Here is a 16,867-nt window from a genome sequence, read left to right as displayed (position 1 = left end):
CCTTCCTTCTAGTTTACATTATCATATACAATATGATTGGTAAAATGATTTGACAAACTTAGTTTTATTAATATAATACATCTAATTAATTTGTAAAAGTGGGTTGGGGAAGAACATGTTTTTAGTTGTTTCATTGTTAAGCCCATGTTTAGATTAGCAGGATTCCTAAAGTAGACCTTTTAGGGAGTCTATAAAGCAAAAACTATTTTCATATATTGGGATGTTAATTTTCATTTGCATCCTGGAGTTTGCAGAGGCTATATGAAATACAATAATATTTTATAAGATGTCAACATTTGGAAGATCTGCAAAACTCAGTGAATGTATATTGCATGATGATACAAAATCACACATGACCCTGGCCGAGTAGCTTAGTTGCTTGGAGCATCGTCCCAATGCCCCAAGGTTGCAGGTTTGACCCCAGTCAAGACACATAAGAATCAACCAATGAATGCATGAATAAGTGGAACAATGAATCTCTCTCAAATCAATAACTAAAAAAAAACCATAAATGGGTAAAAACAGGTCCATTTAAAGTATAAGACCAGTGAATGTTTTCTGTTATATATTTATTTCACCTTAAATACAGTAAGATTCATACCTTTTTGAGTGTGAATGAGATTTGACACATAGTTATTGTAATCACTACCACAATCTTAATACAGAACAGCTTCTTTATCTGCCTCTCAAGAAAATAAAATGTTCTCATGCTTTGTAGTCAAACTCTGAACCTCACCATTAAACCTGTGAAAACCACTAATCTGTTCTCTGTTCCTATAGTTTTGCCTTTCCCAAATGTCATACAAAGCCTTTTGATTTTACCTCAGTGAATTGCTGGGTTGTAGATAAGTCTGTGTTGAACTTTATAAGAAGCTGTCAAACTGGTAGCCATAGAGGCTGTACTACCTTTGCATTCTCACAAGCAATGCATCAGTTCCAGTTGTTCAGCATCCTAATTGGCACCATGGTACTTTTTTGTCTTTGTTCCCTTCTGTGTGAGTGTGTGTATTTCGCTCCTCCCCCCTTCATTTTTTCTTCTTTCCTTCTCCACCTCCCTTCTCTTTGTGTAGTGATATCATTTTGTGGTTTTAATTTGCATTCCTATAATGACCAATGATTTTGGTGAAATTTCTGTTCACATATTTTTCCACTTTAAAATATTAAATATTTAAATATTTTTCCATGGCTTTGCTGGGTGCAGCTTGAGAAAGTTCTGCCTGGGCTGGAATCACATGTTAGTGGCTCTACTGGCCTGGTCCCCACAGCTTTGGGTTGAATCTCAGGTGATGGCCTCCTCTTTTGAAATGGAGGAGGCAGCTTTAATGATCTCTGAATTGCCTTTGGGGTTCTTTACTTGTCTTGAAGAGTATCTGTGGTCTTATCCTGAAAATCTAAGAAGACTGACTGACAGTGATTCCTTCCTGACTTGCCAATTCAGATTGGCTGTTTCCTGCTGGGGTGGCTGATTGAGTCTGATGTTCACGCCTATACTACTGTCTTCATCAAAGTGTCCCTTGGTCACACCCTTAGAGTTCTGTTCTGAACATACTTCCTCATTTTTTGCAATATGGATAGGCTGAGATTTTCCCAACTTTTAAATTAAATTTCTGCTTCCCTTTGAATTAACAATTTCATCTTTGTTTCTCTTCTCGAATTTTACTGTAAACATTCAAGAGACGCTAAGGTGCACCTTCTACATTTGCTTAAAAATAGCTTCAGCCAGCCCTGGGCAAGCATCTCAGCTGGTGAGAGTATCATCTCAATATGCCGGGATTGCGGGTTTGTTTTCTGATCAGGACATATATAAGAATCAATGAACGCATAAATAAGTGAAGCAACAAGTTGATGGGTGGTCTGGTGTGGGGCTGGGATCCCTTGTTCCCAAAGTATCCCTCCCAGTTTTTATCCACCACACATGGGTGTGGGGCTGCCCATTCCATGTCTCCACCCCTCTGAACCCTATGGATGAAAGTGAGTTCTTTATAATTCCTTGGTTGTCAGACTTCCATACAGCTCGATTTTCTTAGGATTCTGGCTGATAGTTGTTTGTAGTTGTAATTTTTGCTGTGATTGTGTGAGGAGGTGAGCTCTGTTTACCTACCCCTCCATTTTGACTGGAAGTCTGAAAGTGGCTTAGTTTTTCTTTATCTGAAAATGTCTTTATTTCATTTCACTCCTGAAGGATAGTTTCACAAATACATTACAGTAAAATTCTGGTTTGCCAGTTATTTTCTTTTAACATTTTCAGGATGTGATTCATGGTTTCTTAACTGTAGCACAATGGACTTGATAATTCCTTACTGTGGAAGGCTGTCCTGTTCATCTTGGGTCTTTAGCAGTATTCCTGCCTCTACCCAGTGGGAGCCCCTTTTCCTCTGCCCCCCAGTTGTGACAATAAAATATTACTCCGGATATTGTCAAATATTCCCTTGGATGCAAAATAATATCCTGTTGAGAATCACTGCCCTATATGTAATGTGTTATTTTTCTCTGGCCGCTTTTATGATTTTCCTTTTATCTGTGTTTTTTAGCAGCTAGATTATGATGTGCCTGGACATGGTCTGACTTTATCCTATTTGTGATTTGCTTGATTTCCCGAATCTGTAAATTTATGTCTTTTGTATACTTCCAGAAAATTTCAACCATTATTTCAAGAATTTTTTTTTGTATTAATCTTCTTTTTTTTGAAATCCAAATACATGAATAGTATTTGTTCATATTGTCCCACATGTCCCTGAAGCCCTGTTCTTTTCTTTTTCAAAATATTTTCCCCTCTCTCTTCAGATTGGATAATTTTAATTCATGTATCTTCAGGTTCAAACAGTTTTTTTCTGTTGTAATATGCTGGTTGGCAGCCTCCCAAAAGGTATTTCCATTTCCTAATCCCTGGGCTTTGTGAATACAGTCATGTGCCATTTAACGATGGGGATATATTCTGAGAAATACATCGCTAAGTGTCTTTATAGTTGTGTGAACATCATAAGATGTATTTACATAATCCTAGATGGAATTAGCCTAGTATACATTTATGTTATATGGTATAGCCTATTGCTCGTATGCTAAAACTCAGTATAGCATGAAATTGTACTGAATACTTCAGGCAGTAAGTGTTTGTGTATCTAAACTTATCTAAATAATAAAAATATGGTATAAAAGATCAAAAATGGTGCACCTGTGTAGGGCACTTATACCATTAATGGGTCTTGCAGGACTTGAAATTGCTCTAGGTGAGTCATGTATGTCCAGATTGGGGGGAGCCCAGTACTTATGTTGCTTCATAACTAGATTGATAGATATTAAAGGTTAACAAAGCTAGACACTAGTTAAAGTGGTATGGATGGATTTTAGTCAATAAGTATTATTTTAGGGACGACAGTCTAGCGTGAACTGAATTCAGCCTTGCTGAAACAGGGAAGGAGACTTGGAAAGCTGGGGTGTGCCAAGGAAAAGGCACCATGTGGTGTTAAAGGGAACTGGTCCACATGACTAGGCCATCTAAGTTTGTAATTGGTACTTATCTAGCAGAGAAACGGACTGCTGTTTATGATAAGCGGCAATGGTGCAAGTTAGGACAAAGCACTCACAAAGTCGGGCCCTTACCTTTCTACAAGGACTGGAAGCAAGAGTGAGAGTCATCCCCTTGAATGTTTGCATTTGAAATAGCTGGCTCTGAAGTCCTTGAGAAGACAGTTTGGTCTTATTCTTATGATGACCAGAACAGGAAAGGCCAAGCATAGGATCAGTGAGTGTGTATAGGTCCATTTTGGGAATGAGGTTGGAAGTGAGTTAGAAGAACAAATCAGGAAATAAACCCAAGAAGAAAAGGCGTGCAGGTTGTACTATAAACTGGGACTAATGTTAAATTCGAGGTCCATTTTTTTAACTAGAGCAGGGCAGCAGTCAGTGAGGAACAAAATAGTTCAGATTCTGTAAAGAAAATCCAACCCTGATGTCAAGTGGAAATTGGCCACTGGTTGATAAGGGTCTTGGGTTCAGGTGCCAGGTACAAGGACCCAAAAACAAAAGGACAGGAATCTGGTTCTTGAAAGCAGGCATAGGAGCCAGGCATATCCAAATGCAAATATCATCAGTGGAGTTGGAAACATGGAGCTAACGTTTTTGTAGGAGAATATAGAATATTTATTTATTTATTTATTTTTTAATTTTTTTAAGTATATTTTATTGATTATATTATTACAATAGTTCCAATTTTTTCCCCTTTGCTCCCCTCCACCCAGCACCCCCCTTCCCCAACAATCCCCTCCCCAAGTCCATGCCCATGCCTCACCGTTTCATATATTCTTCTTTTTTTAAAAAAATAATTAATTAATTAGTTAAATATTTTAACAATAAAAAATAACAATCCCTCCCTCTCAGACTTAAGACCCTTTACAATCTTATAAAGGACAATGGACGAAGGTCTCGAGCTCCTCTAGCTGCTTCAAGCTGGACATGGTCGTCGTCCTACCTACCCTTGGGTCAAGAAATCCCTAATAAGAGTGGGGGTGTGGAGGGGAGGGTGGCCTTCCCACAAGGGGAAGGATCGTGCAGACTCCAGGTTGGTTGGCTGTCTCTGGACAACGGCATGCTTGGTTTAACAGGCTGGCATCCTTGTTGTATTCTGTGGGCAACAGGGTTAAAGGACATCATTCAATCCGTAACCACTAGATGACAAAAGACAGGTATTAATTTTTCAATGTCCCACATTAGGGAAAAGAAGGGTTTCTTTGGAGGAAGGTATGCCAGGTACATCTCACCTGTCCAAAACCCTTTTGCCCATTATACTTAGTTTGGACTGAGGGAAATATTTTAGGTTTCCCCCCTCTCAGGCCTCTGGGCTCTTTCTGTCCAAGCCATTAGGATAGAAAAGAGAAACCAGTTTTAAAGTGAAGCCCACAGACCACCCCGTTCTTCACCAACCCAGCCACTTAGTTCAGCCAAACCATTGAGTCTCAGGAGGCAGCTATGCAGAGAGGATTAAGTGAGGCCTATACGTACAGATAATCACTCAGGTAATGAGATCGTAGGCTTATGCCCTTTGAAAACAGAAAACACATGTTAATTTATGTAACATAACCCATATACAAGTCTCTAAATCTGTAGGACTGTCTTATCGGAAAGACATCCAGTTGCAAGGCATTTGACATTCTTCTCGCCTGTAAATTAAACATCTTTGATAATGCCACAGACATAGTTTAACTTTCAAATGAAAACATTTTAAATGAAAAGAAACTTTAAAGACGGTTAGCTGCACTACTTTATAGTCTACCACTGGGCATTGTGATTTTCCTTGAATCTTGATTTTTCTCCCTAAGATTACCCTCGTCATTAAAGGGACTGCATTAAGTTCATTTTTAATTTATCCTGTTCATTTGCATAAACACAACAAGAGCAGCAAATGATCACTTATGATCTTTAGTTCTGCTTTGCTGGAACTTACGCAAGGAACATTTAGGGTGACCTTCAGTCTGCCCTTCAGGGCACAGAAGTTGAGCCACATACCTGGCATTCAGCCTTGCCTGTAAACACCTGTCTTTTCCAGGTCCTCCTGGTTTTCCATTGTGCCTTAAGGTCCCTTCTAGCCATCTTTCAGGAAAACAACCTTCATTCCTTCCCTGGAAAGATTGCTATGGACCGCTCATCCATCCAAGGTACCAGGCCTTTTATCTCGTGGACTTTTATTACCTTTGAAAGTCAGTCCCAGTTGCTCAGGGCTTTTTGGTAACAACCAAAGCCCAAGCATGTCTCCTTTAGGCATGACATTCCAGTCAAAGTCTTAGTCAAAAAATCGTTATTAACAACTGGTCTTATTAGTTTTATGCAAAGAAACTTAGGTCATTACTTACTTCTTTAGAATGCCAAATTCTGGAGGGATCAGATAGGGAGAAAATATATACAGTGTGAAGGAAAATCCTTGTCCTTCTAATATTCACTGAACTTGCATTTCTATTCTTTATATTTTTATTTTTTCCCCCCACTAAAAATTTTTCTGTTTGTTTGTTTTTCCATTACAGTTGTCTCACTTTTTTCTCCTCTTGCTTCTCTGCACCCTGTCCCTCCCTTCTCCCACATTCAGTCCCCACCCAGTTGTCCATGTCCATGGGTCATTTATACATGTTCTTTGACTAGACCCTTCCCCTTCTTACTACTTCTCTCCCTCCCATCTCCCCCTTTGTTACTGTTAGTTTATTCCTCGTTTACATACCTCTGGTTCAATTTTGCTCATTTGTTTGTGTTGTTCATTAGTTTCCTTTAACAGGTGATAGCATAAGGTAATTTTCTTTTGTTGCCTGGCTTATTTTGCTAAGCATAATTCTCTCTAGTTCCAATCATGTTGTTGCAAATGGTAGAAGTTCCTTCTTTCTTTCAGTACTTATTCATTGTCATTTTCCCCTTTTGTACTCGTGTTCCTCTCTGTCTCTCTCTGTTTCTTCATCTTCTTAAAGCAGACCCTTTAGCATCTCTTGCAATACTGGTTTGGTGGAGATGTATTCTTTTAACCTTCTTTTGTCTTGGAAACTCCTTATTTCACCTTCCATTTTGAATGAGAGCCTTGCTGGGTAGAGTATTCTTGGTTGTAGGCCTTTGTTTTTCATTACTTGGAATATATTTTGCCATTCCCTTCTGGCTTGTAGTGTTTCTGCTGAGAAATCTGATGATAGCCTTATTGGAGCTCCCTTGTATGTTATTAGTTGTTTCTCTCTTGCTGTTTTTAGGATTCTCTCTTTGTCTTTGAATGTTGCCATTTTAATTATGATGTGTATTGAAGTGGGCCTGTTGGGGTTCATCTTCATTGGGACCCTCTGTGCTTCCTGGACTTGCATGATTCTTTCTCTCTTCATGTTAGGGAAGTTTTCTGTCATTAGTTTTTCAAAGAGGTTTTCTATTCCTTGCTCTTCTTCTTCTCCTTCTGGAATTCCTATGATACGGATATTATTACGTTTCATGTTGTCCTGCAGCTGTCTTAGAGCCTCTTCAGTCTTGTTCAGCCTTTTTTCATTTTATTGCACTGTCTGTGAGTTTTTGTCTACATTGTCCTCCAGCTCGCTGATCCGATCTTCTGCTTCCTCTAGCCTGTTTTTAATTCCTTCTACTGTGTTCTTCAATTCAGAGATCGTATTCTTCATTTCCTCCTGGCTCTTATTGATAGCTTCCATGTCCTTTTTGATGCTGGTATAATTCTCAGTAAGTTCCTTATAGTTCTTCTGGAGTTCACTGTAGTTTTTCTGGAGTTCTTTGTAGTTTCCGCTGAGCTCATTGAGCTTCTCCATAATCCATGCTTTCAATTTCATATCTGATAGTTGGCTCCCCTCTATTTCATTTAGCACTCTTTCTGGGGACTCTACCTTTCCTTTCGATGGGGGGTTGTTTCTCTGTCTCCCCATTTTTGTGACTCCTATTGTTTGTTGGTGCTTCTTAGAATGATCTGCACTTCCTGGATCTGCCCCTGGTGGCGTCAGATCCTGTACCAGTCTGGGCCTAGGCAGCCTGTTGGAGACTTCCAGGGATCTACTGCCTTTGTCTGGCTTCTTTAGTTGTTAATCTATTCAATCTGTGATTAGCCATCAGGCTTAAGGACCGTGGGTGTCGCAGCTTAATTCCTGTAGGCAGGGCCTTTGCTTCCCCTCAGGCTGACGCCACTTGGCTGGGAATGGTCTGCCTACAGTACTGGAGATGAGTCAGCACTGGGACCTGGTCGGCTGCTCCCCTAGTTATCCCCTCAAAGCCACCACGCCAAACTCTCCCCAAGCGTCTCCAGTCCTCTCTGCCTTCCCTCTGCTCGAGCCCAGGGTAAGTGAAGGCCAAAATATTTTTGTATGTGATCCGCTTAAGAGCTCTTTTTCTCCAGCTGTTTCTCTCCAGCTAGCAAGAAACCCTGTGGCTTTTCGCTTTTCTCAGCTGGATACTATTTTACTTTCCACTCTGTTGCTGTAGGCTGGGGAGCCCGGCTGGGGGGTTTAGACCCTGCCCTTCTCAGGGGGAATCCCCAGCTGCTGAGCTGTTTCTCAGTCCCTTCAGCTGCCACCCATGTGAGCCCAGCCAGCCCTTCCGCGTCTCCGCACTTTCTACTGGTCACTTTGTGATGTAGCGGCCTTTTCTGTCTCCCCGTGGTTATAAGACTTCTCTCCAGCTGGTGTTCGGTTGGTTATTCCAGATGATTTCTCCGAAATTACGTTGTAAATCCAGACTAGTTCTGGGAGGAAGTTAGTGTAGCTTCCACTTACTCCTCCGCCATCTTGTTTCTCTCAGAATATAGAATATTGATAGCCTTTACAATCAGGCCTCTGGGCTGGATCAAAGTACAGTGAAATCACATCATATTTAATTTATATAATTTAAACTAAGTGTGGCTCAAAGAGAAGCAGAGAAAAATAGCTGTTAATATACAGTAATACAAATGTTTCCACCCATGATTCTACTGAGAGCATCTGCTCCAGAGTAGACATGAGAAGTGAACCTTTCTTTGTTTTCTCAATTGACCTCAATTGCTGTCCTTGTAGTTTAAGCATGCTATTGCACTTTGTTTCTTCGTTTAATGGTACATAGTTTTCCTTACTATTGAAACTTTTAAGTTCAGGTTAACTCTTTTATCTGGTACTTATCTGGAGAAATGGTTATCAAAGTTAAATTATAAGTGCTTTTTATTTGTTTTTTATGTTCTAATTGTTTAGATTCTAATTGTGATTCTACTGTGAAGCAGATTTAGTTTTATACCTGCTTACTTCTCTCACATTTCTTTTTCCCTTATACCTTCCCTATGTTTCTTCACCGTGTATCATATTTTGTGTTCAGATGCCAGTTCTATTAGCTAGCTTTCAGTTGGTTTTCTCTCTTATAGTACATTAAAAAAAAATTAATACATACCTTTTGTAAAATACTCAAAACACACATATATGTGGAGTAGGGAATGAAAGTTTTTACCAATCTTATTACTCACTAAGGCTACCACTGTTTACAGTTTATTATATATCCTCCCAGAACTTTTTAATGCATGTATGTAATAGGATTTTTTCCAAAATAGAATCATATTTAGCACATTATTTTGGAACTTACATAATTTGCTTAATATGTCTTAAACATTTTACCATACTAGTACTTAAAATTTAGACACTCTTGGTGTGTGTGTGTGTGTGTGTGTGTGTGTGTATACATCATTCCTGATTTTTTCGCAATTATTAGTAGTACTACAGCAAACATTCTTATACACATGACAGGGTATTTGCATCATTTTTTTCCTCGACTGTGTGGATTGGTGGTTACAATAAATACGCACTTAAAATTTTGACAACTCTATTGCCAAGTTTTTCAAAAATATTGTACCAAAAAATACAGTAGCCAAGTTAAAAAGACAAATGATAAACTGGAAAATTTTGCAATTTATATCAAAGGGCAAATATTCTTACTATAAAAAGAACTTGTAAAATTGGAAAAAGAAAAGCCACACCTTAGGAAAATGGACAAAAGATATGAACAAGTAGTCCACACATGAAAATAAATGCAAATGTCCCATAAGTTTGGGAGACGATATTCAAGCTCACTGTGATAGAAAAATGCAAAGAAAAACTACTTAGAAATACCATTTTTTTTAACCTATCCAGTTGGCAAAAACCCAAAAGATTGACCACATAGTTTGTTGGTAAGGTTGTGAGGAAATAATCACTCATATATTGAGAATAGAAAAGAACAAAGAGCCTCCAGGTAGGGAATTTGGCAATATTTCACAAAATTATAAACCTTAAACTTCAACTCAGCATTCTTCTGACTCTAACGCAAAGGTACACTAACAGAAAATTTAAATGACATACATGGGACTATTCATTGCAACTTTATTTAATACCACAAGACTGAAAACAACTCATTATCCATCAGTAAGGTCTGGTTGAGGAAACTATGAAACTCCTGTAATGATGAAGTACTATGCAGTAGTTAGAAATAATAGTTGTATTAGAAAAGAACTCTCAGACACTGCTATGGAATGATCTTCATGATATACTGTTAAACAGAAAAGGCAAGGTCCAGACAGTACGCATAATGTGTGTATACATGAACGTGCACCCCTGGCTGGTTTGGCTCAGTGGATTGAGCGTCGGCCTGCGAGCTAAGTGTCGCTGGTTCGATCTTCCAGTCAGGGCACATCAGAGAAGGAAAACTCTGACTCCAAAAAACCTCCGCTGCCTTGCGGCATACCTCTTCAGGGGAAAGGCTAAGGGAGTAAACCCCGACAGAAAATCCGGAGCCGGAGTCCCTAAGGCGGTTTGACGTTGTAGTCAACACCGGCAACTCCTGCGGCACACCTGAAGCCAAGCTGTATTGACTCCGTCTTTCCCTTGGACCCTTCAGCTGCGAAGAGAGGGGGTGTCTGCTGCATGGGCAACAGCAGACCCTCCATATCACCCTGCCCAGGCTCTGTAGCTTCAGCTTCACTGGAGAGGACACTCCAGCGTCATCGCAAGATGTCGATTCAACACGGGAGGAGACAGATACCGTGTCACTCCCGAGTCGGACTGCACAGCCATTCTCGGCGGTGCAGATAGACTCTTAAGAAGCTACACCATCATCTCTCGAGACGGACGGCTGCCGATACGATACATGAACGTGCTCACAACTGTAAACCTACTTTTGGGGCTTTCCACAGGATGGTTGTGTAGTCTCTATTATTTTAACTTTCAAGATTTTCAAAACTCTGTTACTTCTTTTTTTCACTCATGAGTTTTTAGAAATTTCTAAACATGAGATTTTTAAAAAGCTTTCTTTTATGATTGTCAGAGAATGTGGTTGTAGGATATCAAGTACATGAAAGTTGTTGAGACTTTTTATGGCCTAGAATTTGATGGATTTTTATATATGTTCATTTGTATTCTGTTTGAAAGTAAAATTTTATGTTTATTAGATCAAACAGATAGTTGTGATATCAATTCTTTTCTAGCTTTATTAATTTTTATCATCTCCTTGATTTATTACTGAGATAAATATATTAAAAAGTGCCCTCTGACTATCGATGCCCATTTTTCTTTGTGGTTCTAGCAATCTATTTTGGAGCTCTGTTAATAGGTACATATAAGATTAGATATTATAGACATTGAATAAAACCTTTTTATCATTGCATAGTAAACTTCTTTATCATTAATGATGGTTTTGCCTTAAAGTCTTTTTGTGTGTTATTAATATAGCTACACCAGTTGTGCTTTGATTTGTATTTACCTGGTGTATTTTTACTTTTAACCTTTTAGTACTCTTAGGTTTTTTAGGTGTATTTCTTTTGAAAAGTATGTAGACCACTGATATTTAAACCTTCTAAAAATATTTTCTATGTCATTAACAGTACTGAGGCTGCTGAAAGATGGCAGAAGAAGTGGTGGTAGTAGCCAAATTTGATTATGTGGCCCAACAAGAACAAGAACTGGACATCAAGAAGAATGAGAGATTATGGCTTCTGGATGATTCTAAGTCTTGGTGGCGAGTTCGAAATTCCATGAATAAAACAGGTTTTGTGCCTTCTAACTATGTGGAAAGGAAAAACAGTGCTCGGAAAGCATCTATTGTAAAAAACCTAAAGGATACCTTAGGTAAGATATTTTTGTATTACAACAGCAACAATACTTTCTTTTAAGTAGATGTTAGAGCTTGGTTCTTTGTACAGAATTTTAGCAGCAGTGGGCAGAATTGACTAGAAAAAGCCAGGACTGGAATTTCAGCTAGACGAGGTAAGTTTGGCTCATAGCCAGTATTCAAGTTAGGAGACCAGGGAACATTATGTTAGTGGGCAGTTTCTATAAATCTTGCTTTGGTGGGACTGGTTGGAGTTCAAGATCAAACCAGAGTGGTGCTAAGGAACAGAACTGGACTGATTTAGCAGGGGCTCTTTGAACTAAGTGCCTGATAAAGAGTTTAGGCAAATTCTGCATCTAATTGAGAGGAATAATGAGTGAGATGCAAAATTGCCTCCTTGAAATTAAGGCAACATTGCTGTATTTTAAAATCTAATGGCTTACATTTTGAACTTCACTTTTAAAAACAAATTATTTTGTTCTTATATTTGATAAAAGAATTTTAAATTGTGGATCATTACTGTATATTAGCATCTGTAAGGCTGATCTCTCTTCTATTTTGTTTCTCTTTTTTTCTCATTTGTTCTTACTCTTAACTGTAAAGTTTGTTTGTTTTTACTGGCTCTCATTAGGGCCAGAAATAATGGAACCTCTTCCACATTTGACTTGGCTGAGCTGTTAGGAAGGAAATATGACAGATGAGGAGTGGCCCCCTTTTTTTTCCTTTTTTTTTTTTTTTAAATTAAACTCTCCTTGGCTTACAGGAAGGAATTGGGAGGGACAGAATTGCATTTTTTGTATTTAGACAAGCATGCAAACATTCTGTTCCTTAATGGTTCTTTGTATGTAAATGGAAGAGAAAGAAAAATTCTCCTTGTGAAGATAGCTAAAGAGTAATGTAGCATGACTGACAAATATAAAATATTATTAACTGCTTTATAGTTCTTATTTAACATTACTGTTATTCTAGACTAGAGTGTTCTTTCATTCATCAACAACAGAAAACAACTCTTTATTTTTAACCACTGTAAAACAGCAAGAATTTATAGTACAATTCAAAGTAAGATATAAAGTATTAGAATATTGTTTTCGGAGCTAAAAACATTTCCAATATTCTAAATGTAGTTTAATAAATGGAGTTATTAATCTGAATTTTCATGTTGACATTTAACTGCTGTATGTGAGGTTACCTTTATTTGAGATTTTAAGGTTTTGCAAATAAGACCATTATTATTTTAAATGAAAGACAAATCAGAAAGAGCTTTTCCTTGAATAGCTAAAAGTGACCAGAATTAGAACCAGGAATACTCATTAATTTGTAAATACTGAACATTTATTTAAAGCATATTGATTAGAGGTATTGGGGATAATTAAGGTAACTTTTGTGAAGAAAGTATGCCTTACAGTGATGAAGGCACAGAAAAAACTAAGAACACATCTAGACATTTTTGTTCCTTTTAAAAGAATACTGGTATCCCGGGAATAAAGCAAAGGTGACAGTAATTAACAAAAGATAGTGAAAAAACTAATGCCACAAAGCAAAGAGGAAAAATATCCCAGTTTTAGATATTACTGCATACAAATTTTAAAGCCCAATTAGATACATTTTTTGTTTTAAGTTAGTGATCTGTAGTTAGCTTGTATAGTGATATAAATCCAGCTTTTACATCATACAGCCTCTTCTTTCTCAGAATTTCTTAACGCCATTTTGATTACTTAAGTGTCCCATATAATTAATGGATTTATTTCACAGTGATTGTGCTGATGGAGACATTATTTGCAAGTTAAAAGAAAACAAAGGAAAATGAATATGTGAATATATTTTCAGTTGTTGAAAATATATATGACTTAAAGCTTCTTCCAAACTAAGAATGAATAATAAGGTCGCATTTGTGGCCATCATGATATACTTGTTTTACAGGTTCTGGTCTAGTTCAGGGGTGGAGTGGAGGGGAAGTTTTGGAAAGAGAGCAGCAGCCTCAGAAAAACTTTCTGATGCCTGGTTGTGGGCCAAGTCACATGGATTGGGTGTGGGGAGTTTCAATGTTGCAGACCAGACCAGGAAGCTCACTGAAAATTTTCCTGGACTGCAACAAACTGACAAAAGAAAACACAGAAATTTTATTCAAAATGGATTGGTTAAACGTCTTTAAAGATTTTTTCAGTAAGTTAATTTGTTTATTAGATTTATAGTTTTCTTGTAATTTTCAAGTTAGATTTTTCACTTTCATAATTTAAAGAAAAACTATATGGTGAGAACCTGGTGGGGTTTATATAGGCTGGTGCTTTATGTTGTTTATGAAGCATAAGCTAAACGATTGGTGATACATCAAATAATACTATTACTAGTTATGACTTGGTAAGTAAAGTAGTTTGAAAATGTTTAGTATCTCTTTAATAACAAATAGAAAAAGGATATAAATAAATAGTTTCAGTTCGATGTAGTTCTAATTCAGTAACTTTGAAGTTGGCATAGACATTTGAAGTGAATTAAATACATTGTAAAAATATTAAAAACACAAGGAAAAAGGATTAGGTGAGCAAGTTCCTTTATTCTCAACATGATTTTAACATGATTCTTAACATTTGAATTAACATGGTATTGTTTTAGTACTTTTAACTTAGATTTTAGAGGAAAAATGTAGAAGATATTTAATAAATGCACTAATAAAGAAAATGTGGTATAATCAATGTTGGATTGCTAGAAATCGCTGTTTTGGTAAATGTGAAATTTGATAGTTTGAAATGAGTTCTGAGAGAAACTGCATGCAAAGAAAAGGTAAACAGCGAAAGAAAATAATAAATTCTTTGGCTTGTTTTTGAGTTCAGGTCATCTAGTAATACTAATATTCACAAGAGCCTCATCTTTCTATCTGCTAATGGCCTTTTTATGATCTTACGACAGTGAAGTTGATTTGGTCTCTGAACATTTGCTTGATATTTCTAGAAAAATGAACAGAGGAATTGTTGTAGAAGTCTCATATGTATGAGTCTAAGGAAACAGAGAATAACCTGCTGAAATTTCAGAAAAAGGAACAAGCACTTTATTGAAAAATAATGTTGGAATTGTAATATTAAGACTCCTTGTTTACTTAGTTAGCTTTAGTAGCCAAGTGAATCTTTCTGGAATATATCTCTTCTGTTTACATTTTGGGACATTATAAACATTTTTAGATTTGCTTTTTTGGTTAGTGGTCTTTTTAAAGAGTCTATTCATTAACTTATTTGTTTATCAGCATATTTTTATTGAGAGCCTATTGCAAGGTAGGCAAAAATCCAAGAATAGAAAACTAATACTCTGAGAATTTACATTCTGGTGGGGAGGTAGATGGTGGTGGTTATTAATAATACATAAGATTTCATATCTAAGTTTGGTAGGTGAGGTTGACTATAAATCAACCAGAATTAGTATAAAAAGCATATATCATTTATACAATAATTCAGTGTATACCATTGATATAATAATAAAACTATCATTCTCTCTTGTTGAGTCTTAGAAAGTTGATAGTTAATCCTAAATATATTTGTAGGCTCAGGGTCAAAATTCCAGATTTATAACCAAAATATTCTTTCCTCACTACTTGCAGCAAGCCAAAATTCATATTTATTTTGCTTTTCAGCTTGTCAGAGTAGAGACAAGCTATTCACCCACCTATTCCCTGAATGGACTTAAAAAGCTGAGGAAATAGTGTGTGTACTCCTTGTGTGATAGAGATAATACCCTTGGCAACAAAAAGTGCATATATATTTTAGATAAAAGAATAATGAAAACAATTATTCTCTCATTTCATGTAGATAAAAATGAACAGATAATATAAAAATTAAAAACTGTAATGAAAAGAACATCATATATTTGTATTTTAGATTCTTTAGTCTGCTTCCAGATATACCACTTATTAGTCACGTGGCCAAGGGTGTGTTACTAAACTTTACCTGATTCCTTGTTTGTAAATGAGAGAATTGGGCAAGACTGTGATCCTGGAAAGTCCCTTTGAACTCTAGAAGTCTTATAGTTCTGGTAAACAACTGATCAGTCTCACATATGCCATAGAAATCAAGAGGATAATCCATGAGGGACAGACTGGTTTTGAAGAAGTACATACAAGCATAACAGAATTATAGTTCCCTAAAGAAAGAAGAATACTTTCTTTGGCCTCATTCTATTGAACATTTATTTACTCAGTGATTTAGCTGGAGGGAAAATAATATGCTTAACATAAAGAAGTAAAGCTGGAAGAATGAGAAATACATTGGGTTCAGAAATAATATTTGAAAGCTAAAAACTGCCATAGAAATAAACAAAGTGAGTAGGAACAGACATTAACGTAAAATTACATGTTACGTTTTTAAAAGAAATTGAGAAGTTTGCTGAGAATCTGGCTTGGCAGCAGTTTACCATGAGTAAAAGATAAAAGACTTTATTAGTAAGAGCTGCTATGATAGTGCAGGTGCTAAAAGGTCTCAATATGGTTAATAATGGCATTGATTCAAATTTATGAGGTACTCAAGTGAAAGGATACAGTAGCTTCTTTATGTGTGTACTGGCCAAATAAAACATGGCTTAGTTTATCTACTTTGGGTAGACATATTTTCACAATGGTATTGAGAAACTCAGGTGCTTCCAAATCCTGGCATCCAGTATGTCAAGGATTTAAATACCAGGTTACGTAAGGGAATAGTTATAGGTACAAAGATTTACCGTAGGAAGAGGACAGCTCTCATGTGAAGATGGAATATTCATAGTGCTTAACCAAATTCTTAAAAACTTTTGAGGAGTTAGCAATATATTGTTTTGATCAAGACACAGTACTATAGGAAGAGAGAAGTTAGACCAGTGGTGAGTAAGGGAAAAATTGGAAGGTATACTAACACTTTCAGGTTTTTAAAAAATAATAAACAATAAAAATGAATGCCTCAGAGTTGTGCATGTCCTCAGTGTTTAAGGCCTGAGCATTTCCCTTCCCAGCCATGTCCAGCAATATAATGTTATAATAAAGGTTTAAGTATTTTGTAAATGTAAATGCTAGCACCAGGAGGTAGAAAAGTAATAACTACCATTGCTTGCTATGTGCCATGCACTGTGCTGAGTTTTTAAATTTTTAAAAATTCTTTACAAAAATTTTATGAGGTAGGTACTTAATACATACCATAATTTCACAAGCAAGAAAACTAGAGTTTAAAGAAGATTAAATTACTGGATCAAGATAAAATTAACTAGTAAAGTAGCAGGACAAAAATTTGAACTAGGGTCTGTTTTGCACCCTAGAGAAAGATTAGAGTCAGATAAGCAATGGATTAGAAAGAGTTAATGCAGAAGG

General features: G+C 36.8%; 1 protein-coding gene across 3 annotated transcripts in view; it reads left to right on the top strand.

Moving 5' to 3' along the window:
- NCK1 (NCK adaptor protein 1) overlaps window positions 1–16,867 on the top strand; it is a 78,347-nt gene that overhangs the window by 46,325 nt on the left and 15,155 nt on the right. For 2 of the 3 annotated variants that reach the window (XM_090282994.1, XM_090282993.1), the window contains one exon: window positions 11,324–11,567. In XM_090282994.1, the coding sequence (XP_090139120.1) occupies window positions 11,342–11,567 (226 nt within the window). In that variant the 5' untranslated portion in view covers window positions 11,324–11,341. Of the gene's footprint in view, window positions 1–11,323; window positions 11,568–13,510; window positions 13,714–16,867 lie in introns of those variants that run through there. The other variant, XM_090282995.1, reaches the window with a different exon arrangement.

The sequence above is a fragment of the Furipterus horrens genome, unplaced genomic scaffold (genome assembly GCF_987537825.1).
Source record: "Furipterus horrens unplaced genomic scaffold, mFurHor1.1.pri manual_scaffold_7, whole genome shotgun sequence".
NCBI lineage: Eukaryota > Metazoa > Chordata > Mammalia > Chiroptera > Furipteridae > Furipterus > Furipterus horrens.
This window is presented reverse-complemented; position numbering and strand designations above follow the sequence as displayed.